The sequence below is a fragment of the Cervus elaphus genome, chromosome 5, assembly GCF_910594005.1.
Source record: "Cervus elaphus chromosome 5, mCerEla1.1, whole genome shotgun sequence".
NCBI classification, from domain to species: Eukaryota; Metazoa; Chordata; class Mammalia; order Artiodactyla; family Cervidae; genus Cervus; species Cervus elaphus.
In genome coordinates this window covers 62,968,282-62,981,808 of record NC_057819.1, presented here as the reverse complement: position 1 = coordinate 62,981,808, position 13,527 = coordinate 62,968,282, and the positions used below count along the sequence as shown (strand labels likewise).

Here is a 13,527-nt window from a genome sequence, read left to right as displayed (position 1 = left end):
ATAATACTCCTCGTGGAGGCATTGCGAGCATTACATATGATTATGCAGGAAAGCTCTATTACGTTGTCTGAAACACAGTGTGTGCTCATTAAGTGGTGGTTATTAGTCTTACTTCTTGTCCTTCACACCCGATAAGTTGCCAGATCTTGCTGGTTTTACCTTATGGGTAGCTCTTTCTTTCATTTCCACCCTTCCTGCTCCTGGCCCAGTTTTCTAATCTTCAGGTCCGGATAACTGCAGTGCCCTGCTAACTGAGCTTCTGCTTCTGCTACCAAACCGCCATCAACCATAGCATGCTTACCCAAGGCATGCTTCTAGAGCGCACGTTGGACCTTGTTGCTTCCTTGCTCATTGGCCTCCAGAGGCATTCAAGATTCTCTCTGAGTTCTTCAAAATGTAGGGGGATTTTTGGTTAATGTTTGGGGCTTTGTGACTTTTTTGGAGAGGAAACTATTTTTTGTTTGTTTGCATCGGGTCTTCATTGCTGCATGTGGGCCTTCTCTGGTTGTGGCGAGTGGGAGCTGCTCCTTGGAGCTTCTCAGTGTGGTGGCTTCTCTCCTTGTGGAGCATGGGTTGTAGAGCACAGGCCCAATAGTTGTGGTGCACTGGCTTAGTTGCCATGTGGGGTCTTCCTGGACCAAGGATCAAACTGGTTTCCCCTGCATTGCAAGGCAGATTTTTAACCACTGGACCACCAGGGAAGCCCTACACATTTTTTAGACTGAAGTATAATTGACCTACAACATTATAATGGTTCCATATGCATAGCCTAGTGATTCAGTATTTCAAAATGATCACCATAAGTCTAGTTACCATCTGCCATCATACAAAGTTATTACAATATTATTGACTGTATTCCCTATGCTGTAAGGCTTTGTGACTTTTTGATGGTATATTAATAGTATTATCATTGTAAGTAAAGGATTATGGTCTCTTTGTGAAAACTTGTCTAATTGTCGTGGCATTACCCAGAAACTGGGGGAGAAACCCAGGAGAAAAGCAAGAAACTCACAAATAGGCCTTTCCTTCTTTTTCTCTCCCCTCATAAAGAAAGAAAATCCAATAAAGTAGTTTTCATAAAATAAAGTTGCCATATTAATCTCAGGAAATAGAGATCAGAAAATACTGAAGCTATGAAAACATTGTAAGGATTAGAAAAATTATTAAGGGAAAACTCATAAAATAGGCATTTAATATTGGATTCATTTCTTGGCTAGAATGCCTTCCAGGTTAATGTAATGGATCTGAGGAGCTGAGAAGCATTAGCAGTTCCTCTTCACACCTTTACAAATCATACCCAGTTGTCAAAAAAGCAGAATGCTTCTGCTCTCAGCCCCATTACACAGATCAGAATAATAGTTTAGCAGCCAATTTCTGCTGTTAACAGAACTCAAGGGGAAAAAATGACAGAAAAGCAAGCCAAGGATGGTGAAACCAATTATGATGACAAGCATATTATTAGAGACAGGTAATGGGCAGAAAACTACATTATCATCAATGTTTTTCTCAGCCCAGTAATGAAGACTATGCGGGTATAGGTGTAAAGGGGCCTGCTTGTTTGGCAGCAGGTTATGAGGGGCTGGAAGAGGGGCTGAGTAAACACTGCAAATAACAGTAGAGAAAGATGCCGTGGACTTTCCTTAGACTTGGTTAGGAGATGCTTTTGCAGACAGTTGTGATTTTTTCTGTAGAAGCAAGAGGAAACAGTCTTTGATAGAGAAAATTATGACCCTGAGGTTCTTAACCCTTTCTGGATCACAGAACTCAGAGAATCTGATTAGCCTATGAATCTTTTACTCCCTTGAAAATACTGTTTTGACATATATGCACAATTGGAGGTACTATTTCCAGAGCCTCAAGGGCCTATTCTTTACCCCAGATCAAGGACTTCTACTATGAAATATTGGAAATAATCCTCAGTGGACCGCTTAGGTAAATTCTGATGCATCCATACAATGAAATATTGTGCAGTAACTAAAAAAGAGGCAGACACCTGTTATCCCCTACTATGGACCAATCTCCAAGATATTATTAGGTGAAAAATACAAAGTATAGATAGTATTCATGGTATTTTAACTATTGTTGGTGTTAAAACACATACTTACATGCAAATATGCTGTCTTTGGAAGTCATGTTAAAAATGCTAACAAAGGTTGTCTTTTATGAGGGAACTGGGTAGGCAGGGGAGGTTGGGGGAACCTGGCCTTTAAATAGCTGGACATAAGCAGAATTAGGATGAAAGAAACTAAGAGAAATATCTCTTGTCTTTGCCCCAGAGAAAAAATGGCCTCCTGCACTGATCCTCAGCCTGTGGGTCATGATAGGCTGAGGATTTTAAAAAATAAAGAAATTTTTTAAATAATAAAATATACCATTTCTAAACAACTATATTATTCAAGGTTACAAATAAAAGCTAATTATTATTAACTAAATATGTCTAAATTAGGCAAATTCAAAAATACCTGTCTGCATTCTTTCCTAGTAAATAGAATCACTGAGGAGTAATAGCCCAATAAAAGAGAGTTTTTGTTTTTCTGGTTACTTTATGGAAAATTTTAGGGCTGTTATTGCCTTGAAAAAGCAACTAAAGGGACAAGTATTTTCATATTTTTTCCTTTTATTTCTAAGTGATTTTTGTTTCAATTTGTTTGGCACAGGTGTTATTTCAGCTTAATTTTGTAACTTTTTCATGTCATTGAATTTATTTTATTGGATTTTGTTTCAGTTACAAAGTAACATTTGCTGTAACGAAACAATATAAACATTTAGTAAAATAAAAAATTAATCTCTCTCCAATCCACTCAAATCCTCAGAGTAACCAGTCTGAACCATTTTGTATGTAGCTTTTGGTGCCTTTGAATGTTCCAAACCAAAGCTTACGAATGTGTACACATATATAAACTTTTTCCTGCTTTTTACAGAAATTTTTACTGAACTGTACCCATTACTCAGCAGCTTGCTTCTTTCATTTGGTACTGAGGTTTCAGGTCTTCTCTCTGGGCCAGTGGATCTAAGTCTGACCCTTGTTCGCTTACGCCTGCCTGATATTCCCCGGTATGGGCACAGCATAGTCGAGTCAGTGTTTCCTCTAGTGATGGGCATTTCAGTTGTTTTGTTTTTATTTATTTATTAACTTGCTGCTAAAAAACATGCCATAGTAGACAGTTTCCTGCTGCCACTGCGAGGAGTTCCCAAACATGAGGTGCCACCTTGCTTTCTAGGTCACCTACTTACATCGCTGTTGGAGAAAAACACCCCCTCATGGAAAGACATAAAAGGTAAACATATGGTGTAGCTAGAGGGAGACTCACACAGCATCATCAAGATGAAAACCAGGCCTCTGGCTCCGCCTTCTCACTGCCGTGACGCTGTGTGTCCTCCCCACTTATCTGCACGCCTCTTCTGGACGGCAGCCCGGGACAGCACGTGGGCAGAGAGGCGGATGCCGAGCTCACTACTGACTCAGGGGGCCCAGCTGGGGGAGGTCGCTAGGCAGACCCACTCCTGCCGAACAACACAGTGTGGGACACTGAGGCTTCCTTGCTTCTCTTTTCCAGAGACATATATAGTAGAATAATTACCCATGATCTGAGGGCCAATTATTAAAGGGTAGCTAATAATAGTAAAAATAAGGACCAAGAAGAGAGTGAATGTCTAGGATATTTTGAATACTTTGTATTTAAGTTGTATTTTGCTACTTCAGTTTAAACCCAGCACGTGTAAGAGAATGACTACACCCTTTAATGAGGTTTAATGAGACCTGCAGGCTTTGGGACGGGGTTCCCTGAGGCCAGTCCTCCAAGAGCAAGCACATTTGGGAGCCCCTGTGGCTTCTTTCTCCTTCCCCACCCACCTTATTCATGCTGTCACTCCTGGAATGTGAAAAAGACAGAATTTCAGATGAATTGGGGAACGATTCAAGTGATACCACACTCAAGCTTTTCCTCTCCCTCCACAGTCACCCCCTAAACTCACCAACTAGACACCTATCCTAATAACCAACAGCTTATAAGGCCCCAAAGCAGCTGTTAGCGCTGACATGCTGCTTGAATGGAGAGCACCAAGAGTGGTTATCAGTCTCAATCCTTTTCTTGAGTTTTGGTCCTCGTCCCAGGAGGAAGCAGAGCTCTGAGAGGATGGCTGTCACAGCCATGGTTGCAGGATGGGGATGGTGAAGACTGTGCCACAGCCACAGGAGGGGACAGACGGTCAGCAGGTTCCAACACGGGCCCCGGAGGCAGAGCAGGGCAACAGCAGGGGAGAGAGAGACAAACGGGAAGGAAAGCTGTGCACACAGGAAAGATACGGTATTTCTGTGTTTGAATCATAAGTATGCCAGATTACATGGGGTCTTCAGATTATCCCGTTTTAGCCAGCAGTACTCAGATGAAACATCCAGGGCGTTCAGAGTCAGGTAGTATTTGCAATAATGGGCTTTCATATCAGTGTACCTACCCCTTTTGATCATGGGCACTGCTATTTCCCAAAGAAAAGATGTGTATTATTCAACTTGGAAAAACTGTTAGGATGTGTAAAATCCAGTTGTCTGGAGGCCCTGGAGCCCTCTGTCCACACACCCTCTTGCTCTGCCATTTCACGTTCAGCCTGCTTCCCTTCAGCCCACACCTGAAGTCCCCCCTTGCTCTGCGTGTCTCTTTATCAGTAGCACGTCTCACCTTGTAAAATACCACATGGATCACTTTTCTATTATATTTATTGTTTGTTGTCTCCATCTCCTGCCCAAGTGTAAGCATCATGAGGGCAGAGTTCTTTGCTCTGTTCACTGACATATTCCCAGTACCTAGAACAGCATTTGTTATGTAGCATGCACTCAGTCAATACTGAATGAGAAAAAGAGCGGGTTACAAATGTTACCTAACCCCCAGGTTCTTGGGCTCCTTAATCAATAGAAAATGACTAGAGGCCAGACAAGAAATTCAGGCAAGGCTTTATCCGGGCCCCTCCTGTAGCAGCGAGGAGTGAGAACAAGCGACAGCTTCCCTTGCTCACTGGCTCTCCAACAGGGGCCAAGCTGGTTCCTGGTGTGGAGTGAGTCATGGGTCCAGCTGGAGGGGTATGTGTGTGTGTGTGTGTGTGTGTGTGTGTGTGTTGGTCCCTCAGTCATGTCCAAACTCTTTGCGATCTCATGGACTGTAGCTTGCCAGACTCCTCTGTCCATGGAATTCTCCAGTCAAGGATACTGGAGTGGGTAGCCATTCCCTTCTCCAGGGGATCGTCCCGACCCAGGAACTGAAGCCCGATCTCCTGCATTGGCAGGCAGATTCTTTACCTTCTGAGCTGGAGGGGTAGCATAGATGTTTTCCCACCCCTTAGGCGGTATTGTGTGCAGGGGGCATGTGCCGTACCCTGCTTTTGCTTGGGGTTCTTCAGAAGTGGCAGTTGGGTTCTTTGGTCTCTTTGTATCTTTTGTCCAGAATCTGCAGCAAATGCAAATGCATGCAGCTATTTTAGTCTCATGTAGTTTCTTAGTTGCTTGAGGAGGGGTGTGTCCAAGTGCAAGCATTGCAGCACTGCAGCCAAGAGTCCCAGGTCCTAGCCTGTCTCACAGAGAAATAGATATAAAATGATTCTCCTTTTGTTTTTCAAAATACCTGCATAATCAGGATCTTCCTGGCGGTCTGTGGTTAGGACTCAGTGCTTCCACTGCCATGGCCCAGCTTCAGTCCCTGGTCGGGGAAGATCCCACAAGCCATGTGCTGCAGCCCAGAAACTCCAAAACAACAAAAATATCTACAATGCGATAATAGAAAAAAAATCTGTAGACAGATACACCAAATTTTAGATAATTTTTACTAGAGGGATGGGATTACAGGAGATTTTCTATCATATATTTCTCAATGTTTCCCATTTTTATAATAATTATTTTTGAAATGAAAAATAATGCTATAACAAAATAAGGGATTAAAGAATTTGGTTAGACCTAAAAGAGCTTTGTTTATTTTCTAGGGTTATATTGCAAGAGCCTTTTCTGAAAGTTTGACATTGTTTTGACGACGTTGAGTTGGGTTTTTGAACATAGACAAGGCTCACCTCACTAATGTGCTACTAAGGGGTCATCTAATTTTTTTCCCGGTAGCCTAGTAGTAATTGTGTTATCTAGCGTGCCCCCTGGGGGTCTTATGTAGGTGATAGATAACAAACTTAAAGTGGGGTTGTCCTTTACTGTCCTGTCTCCCACCTCTCACTGTTAGTCGCACGTGGTAGGCAGACATGAGAGCAAGTGACTAGTGAGTGGGTGCTGCTCTGGTGGCAGGTCTGGGGTGTCCTGAGAGCTGGGTTGGAGGGAAGGCAAGTGTCAAGGAGCTGAAAGCACTTCTGATCCTTAGCTCAGCTTTTCATATATCCTGAAAAGAGTTGGTCAGCAAAAGGTGCTTTATTGAACAATGGCTGTAACAGGCCAACCACGAACGCTTGGAGTGCATTGTTTCACAGGGAGCATCTTCCCACAGGTGAGATCCAGAGGACAGGTGCCAAATACAAGATATATTCATTCTGTCTCTTGTGGAATAAAGGCAGAAGCAGCCTCATGAGATCCCATGTGCTGTGCAGAGTATGCATCATACAGCATTTGATTTTATTTTTGCTAATCTATTTATTTTTAGATTTCTCATCTTTTAAAAAGTTTATGGTCATCTTTCCAAGCTACTAAAAAGAACATTTGTGTTAAAGGAAAAAAGACTATTTCTTTCAGGAAGAAGTCTTGATGTGAAAATTCCCTGGCCGTACAGTGATTAGGGCTCCATGCTGTCACTGCTGAGGGCCGGGGTTCAGTCCCTGGTCTGGGAGTTGAGATCCCACAAGCCATGCACTGTGGCCAGAGAGAGAAAAAGGAAAAAGGAAGTTTGGTGGTTGTGCTTTTGTTTAAAATACTCTCCCTAAGCACATAGTGCCCATTTTTAAGTGAATGAGTTAAGACGGAGGAATGCTCATTCATATGTCCTTGCCCCAAAATTAAATATTTGAAGGGAGATGTCTTACCTTACTTCCAGGGTAAAATGCTCTCTGTTTCATGTTAGTGAGGTGTAGATTTACCTGACTATTCAATCCAAGACTGCGGAGCGCCCCCTGTAGGCCCTGGCGGCCCTCGGGGGAGGTTTTCTAGCACATGCATGGGAGTGGAGGATCCAGGAGGCTTCCCAGTGCGGGGAAATGGGCTCCTTGTTTCAATTGCCCCTCATTTTCAGGGAGACACTTATAAAATGATTACACTCTTGTGAAAGATAGCTTCTACATAATTGAAGATTGTCCTGGCTGTCTCTCATCAGAGAGGAAGAAAAGCCATATAAATTATTTACAGAGCTCCAAGTTGTTTCCATTCATGAGCCCTGATTTTGTTTTTGTCTCTGCAAACTGAGATTTTGTTTATCCATGAATAGTTTTCCCTAGGGAATGAGAAATATGATTGTTTAATTATGAATGAGGTTTTTTGTTTGAGTCCATATTAACTAAAATGTGCAAAATCAACTGTTTTTCATTAGATCCCTTTCAGCTCCCCACCAGAACAGAACCAACAAAGGAACAAGCAATTCAACCAGCACCCACCAGGAAGCCCACTGTGATTCGAATTCCAGCCAAACCAGGAAAATGTAAGCAGTTCTCTGCCTCATTTATTTGTTACTCCAGGAGCTGGGGAGAAATATATGCTAATTTATCAATGTCTGCTTCTGAAATTATGTGTAATCGGCCACTTATTATTATTACTCATAGCTGAGAACATATAAAAGCAAGTTGTTTTTTCATAATTCTCTAGACAGTTAATTTAGATTTTACTTCTTTTTAACATCCTTTGAGGCAGAGAGATTAGAAGGAGGCTTAAACTCAGAATAAGTGTATTATCCTATGTTAGTGCCAGTAGTAAAGATAGAGTAGAGAAGTACTTGAACTGATAGCAAATACAGTTGTTTATGTCTGTTAGGAGTATATTATTCCAGTCAGCATAATCTAAATATAGCTATGTGTGAATTGCCTGAAGGGAAATAACCAAAAGTTATAAAAACGTAGCAATGTATAAAAAGACTTTTTACTTAGTATAACATTACATGTTTTATAAACTTCCTTACTTGATTTTTTGGGGGGGCTGCCTTTGTGGGGTCTTTGTGCTCAACCAGGGATCGAACCCAGGCTCTCGGCTTTGGGAGTGCAGAGCCCTAACCACTTTCACACTCTCACATGAAATTTTGGATGAGTTTTAGTAAGTACTGCAAACAGAAATCTGATATTATTATAAGAGAGATTCCTAAAGGCCAAGGGAAAAAGTGTGAGAGATGTATGCGCACAAATGACATCCAGTGGGCTCCAGGGCGATCACACACTTTCTCTGTGAGCCTCTTTCATTTCATGTCCTCTAACGTTTTTTGCATAGCCCGGAGGCATCCTCGCCTCTGTCTGATGAGACTCTGCCCCTGCGCTCCTGGCAACAGCAGAGCAAGTATACCAGCCCTTCACCTGCAGCATCCCAGGGTCACACTGCAGGCGTGCCCTGCAATGCCATGAGACCCTTTAGTTTAGGGTTTGACCTCTCTCTCTGTAAAACACTGCCTAGAAGCATCATACTAGTTTTAGTCTCTTGATGGTTTTATTAACGAATGGCTCCAATCCACGTGGTGAGAAGATTGAACAGAGTTGCTCTGAAAAATGAGGAGGAGAGAAAGTCAACGGTACCAAAATTCAGTGGCTTTTCACTTCACTCAGTCCAGTTGCTCAGTCGTGTCCGACTCTTTGTGACCTCATGGACTGCAGCACGCCAGGCCTCCCTGTCCATCCCCAACTCCCTAAGTTTACTCAAACTCGTGTCCATCGCGTCAGTGATGCCATCCAACCATCTCATCCTCTGTCGTCCCCTTCTCCTCCCACCTTCTGTCTTTCCCAGCATCAGGGTCTTTTCCAATGAGTCGGTCTTTGCGTCAGGTGGTCAAAGTGTTGGAGTTTCAGCTTCAGCATCAGTCCTTCCAATGAATATTCAGGACTGATTTCCTTTAGGACTGACTGGTTGGGTCTCCTTGCAGTCCAAGGGACTCTCAAGAGTCTCCTCCAACAACATAGTTCAAAAGCATCAATTCTTCACTCAGCTATCTTTATAGTCCAACTCACATCCATACATGACTACTGGAAAAACCATAGCCTTGACTAGACGGACCTTTGTTGGCAAAGTAATGTCTCTGCTTTTTAATATACTGTCTAGGTTGGTCATAACTTTTCTTCCAAGGAATAAGCATCTTTTAATTTCATGGCTGCAGTCACCATCTGCAGTGATTTTGGAGCCCCCAAAAATAAAGTCCAACACTATTTCCACTGTTTCCCCATCTATTTGCCATGAAGTGATGGGACCAGATGCCATGATCTTAGTTTTCTGAATGTTAAGCTTTATGCCAACTTTTTTACTCTCCCCTTTCACTTTCATCAAGAGGCTCTTTAGTTCTTCTTTGCTTTCTGCCATAAGAGTGGTGTTGTGTGCATATCTGAGGTTATTGATATTTCTCCTGGCACTCTTGATTCCAGCTTGTGCTTCATCCAGCCCAGCGTTTCTCATGAGGTACTCTGTACATAAGTTAAATAAGCAGAGTAACAATATACAGCCTTGATGTACTCCTTTCCCGATTTGGAACCAGTCTGTTGTTCCATGTCCAGTTTTAACTGTTGCTTCTTGACCTGCATACAGATTTCTCAGGAGGCAGGTCAGGTGGTCTGGTATTCCCATCTCTTTCAGAATTTTCCACAGTTTGTTTCTTGATCCACACAGTCAAAGGCTTTGGCATAGTCAATAAAACAAAAGTAGATGTTTTTCTGGAACTCTTTTGCTTTTTCAATGATCCAGAGGATATTGGCCATTTGAGCTCTGGTTCCTCTGCCTTTTCTAAATCCAGCTTCAACATCTAGAAGTTCACGGTTCACGTACTGTTGAAGCTTCGTAGGAAGTTATATAGTAGTGTTAGACTAAAGAACTGGTCATGTGTTTCTTTTGACAGCATGATATAGCCCACGTGACAGCTCATTGGGTTGTCTGCTTGCTTGCTGTTACCTTATTATAACATGTTTGGGGTTTTAATAAGCTGTGTGTGATATAATGATAATAAATATTGTCCAAAGCTCATGTGGCTTCAAGGAATATAACTTGTACATTGCAATGTATTCTCCTGTTGTGTCAGGGTCCCCAAAACCCCCATGTTTGGTGATTTGCTTGGAGGACTCACAGAACTTAGCATACAGTTGTGTTTCCAGCTGTGATTTATCAGAAGGCAAAATCTGCAGAGGGAAATGGTGCATGGGGCAAAGTCTGGAGGAAGCCAGGCCCAAGCTTCTGGGAGTCCTCTCCTAGTTGGGTTGCACAGGATGTTCCTCAGTCTCCTCAGCTGTGAAATGTCAATCACGGAAGCTCATTAGAGACTCAGTACCCAGGGGTTTTGTTGGGGGATGTTTACATGGGCACCTCTAGAAGTTTTGTTATGTACCAAAATTCCAGATTCCCAGAAGGAAAGCAGGTGTTCAGCATAAACCATATTCTTTTGTTTTATCTGTCCTGGAAATGGTGGGAACCTTCCCAAAATCCAGCTTTCTAGGCCATCAAAGGCCAGCCTTGTAACTCAGTCCTGCAATGTTTATTCTTCTCTATACACTGATAAGTCGATTTAGTAGTCCTGAAATCCTGAAAAAGACATATTGAAGAAGCATCTTTATTTATTACCCTGACAAAGCTCCAGGAGCTATTAGAAAGCTGAGTTCTGTACTGCTATATGTAAGAGAAATGAAGGGCTAGTTCCTAGAGAATTATTTCTATTTATATAAAAACTAATTCCCCAGGGACTTTCCTGGTGGTCCAGGGGTTAAGACTCTGTGCTACCACTTCAAGGGACACTGGTTTGATCCCTGGTCGGGGAACTAAGATCTTACATTCCACAAGGCACAGCCAAAAAAAAAAATCAGTCCCCTCAAATTTTATTATTACAATTATTAAGCAATGCATATATGCTGTGGAGGAAAAATAAATAAGACTCGGTGTCCGAAGAACTTGGAATGCATAAGAAAAGAAACGAACAGCTTTGTGGTACAAAACTCCTTCCTCTGAACCTGTCAGCTTCTTCCCCTGGAGATCTGTTTCTTCTGACTCAGATGTCCTTTCCCCAGATATCTGCATAGCTTCCTTCTTCATTGTTCTTTCAGATTGTTGCTCATATGGCACTTTTCTCATTGAGGCCTCCGCTGACCACTTTATTTGAAATCGAAAATCTCCACCTCCCCCACATACCCACATCAGATAATTACTATGTCCCTTCCTTCCAGGAAGCTATCTTCTCTCTACTTTCATGTTCTTACTACTTTATACCCTTCAGTTGTTTGTCATGACAATATATCCTAAGTGATTCATCATTTCTGCGTAAGAATAAGGAAACTACAACACAGAGAGAGTCTTCAAGGTGGCAGCGGAGTTGGACGGTCTCTGTGTGGCAGCCCCGCCTCTCACTAAGAAAGCTCGCCTGTATCTGGATCCTTGTTTTCTTAGTAGCTGGCCTAGGCACTTCCCTCCTTTGGGAGTGTTTCCCTGTCTGTGAATAAAACAGGAACTCATCCTCTTGTTATAAGTTTTTCATGTGAAATGGAAGCAGAGAGTGTTCATTTGAATGAGAAAAATTCCCATCTCCTTTAAATGCCTTAACCGGTAAAAGGTGGCTTCAGCCTCCTTTATATGTTACCATCATCCTCTCTTCAAGTATCTTGCACACAGCTTTTAATTAGCTATCACAAATTAAACCTGGTCATCTTTGTTTTCTTCTTTTTATAAGTTGGTACACTATTTCTGGGTTAAGGATATAATTTGGATGTAAAGATATTGCATGTGGAAATGACAGCGACTAAGCCCATTAATCTGGAGCTGATGAGTTGGAAAGCACATTTAATTATTTGGATTGGGGGAGGGTTGGTCACACCACCTATTAGGAAGCAGCAAGGCTTATTACAATGAAAATAGACTTTTGGGTTCAAAGCTGTGGTCTGACTCTTACTAGCATCAAGACCTGGATGTTTCTGTTGTTCAGTTGCTAAGTCATGTCCAACTCTTTGCTACCTCATGGATTGCAGCATGCCAGACTTTCCTGTCCTTCACCATCTCCCGGAGTTTGCTCTAACTCTTGTCCATTGAGCCAGTGATGCCATATAACTATCTCATCCTCTGTCATCCCCTTTTCCTCTTGCCTTCCATCTTTCCCAACAGCAGGGTCTTTTCCAATGAGTTGACTCTTCGTATCAGGTGCCCAAAGTATTGGAGCTTCAGCATCAGTACTTCCATTGAATATTCAAGTTTGATTTCCTTTAGGATTGACTGGTTTGATCTCCTTGCTGTCCAAAGGACTCTCAAGAGTATTCTCCAGCACCACAATTCAAAAGCATCAGTTCTTCAGCACTCAGTCTTCTTTATGGTTCAACTCTCTCATCCATACATGACCACTGGAAAAACCATAGCTTTGACTATACAGACCTTTGTCAGCAAAGTGATGCTTCTGCTTTTTAATACACTGTCTAGCTTTGTCATAGCTTTTCTTCCATGGAGCAGGTGTCTTTTAATTTCATGGCTGCAGTCACCATCCATAGTCATTTTGGATCCAAAGAAAATAAAATCTGTCATTGTTTCCATTTTTTCCCCATCTATTTGCTATGAAGTAATGGGACCAGAAGCCGTGATGTTAGTGTTTTGAATGTGGAGTTTTAAACTAGTTTTTTCACTCTCCGTTTTCCCTTTCATCAAGAGGCTCTTTAGCTCCTCTTCACTTTTGGCCCTTAGGGTGACATCACCTCTATATCTGAGGTTGTTGATATTTCTTCTGGTAATCTTGATTCCAGCTTGTGATTCATCTAGCCCAGCATTTCACATGATGTACCCAGCATATAAGTTAAATAAGCAGGGTAACAATATACAGCTTTGATGTACTCCTTTCCCAATTTTGAACCAGTCCTTCGTTTCATGTCTGGTTCTAACTGTTGCTTCTTGTCCTGCATACAGGTTTCACAGGTGGTCTGGTACTCCCATCTCTTTAAGAATTTTCCACAGTTTGTTGTGATCCACACAGTCAAAGGCTTTAGCATAGTCAATGAAGCAGATTTTCTCTGGAATTCCCTTGCTATTTTCTATGATCTAGCGGATATTGGAAAATTGATCTCTGGTTCCTCTGCCTTTTCTAAATTCAGCTTGTACATCTGGAAGTTCTCTGTTCATGTACTGTTGAAGCAAGACCTGGATAGTTCATTTGTTTTCTTCTCAGCTTCAGTTTCTTCATCGGTAAAATGGATGCAACAGTATCTAGCATAGTGCGGTCTAATATGGTAGCTAATATGGTAGCTAATATGTGGCTACGGAGAACTTACAATGTGGTCCGTGCAACTGTGGGACTGAACTTTTTATTTTATTTTAATTAAGATTTAAGTTCAAACTGCCATATGTGGCTACTAGCTAGTGGACTCAACAGATCTAGCACTTAGATAGATGTTGGTTAGAGAAATGCATATGAATAAAGTGCC

The 13,527-nt window shown here is 42.1% G+C and overlaps 1 protein-coding gene across 8 annotated transcripts in view; it reads left to right on the top strand.

Moving 5' to 3' along the window:
• Positions 1–13,527, top strand: part of SH3D19 (SH3 domain containing 19) — a 196,659-nt gene that overhangs the window by 152,613 nt on the left and 30,519 nt on the right. For 7 of the 8 annotated variants that reach the window (XM_043902594.1, XM_043902592.1, XM_043902598.1 and 4 more), the window contains one exon: positions 7,500–7,607. The exons of the other annotated variant lie outside the window; for it this stretch is intronic. In XM_043902594.1, coding sequence (XP_043758529.1) covers positions 7,500–7,607 — 108 coding nt within the window. The remainder of the gene's footprint in view (positions 1–7,499; positions 7,608–13,527) is intronic. 8 annotated transcript variants of the gene reach the window in all.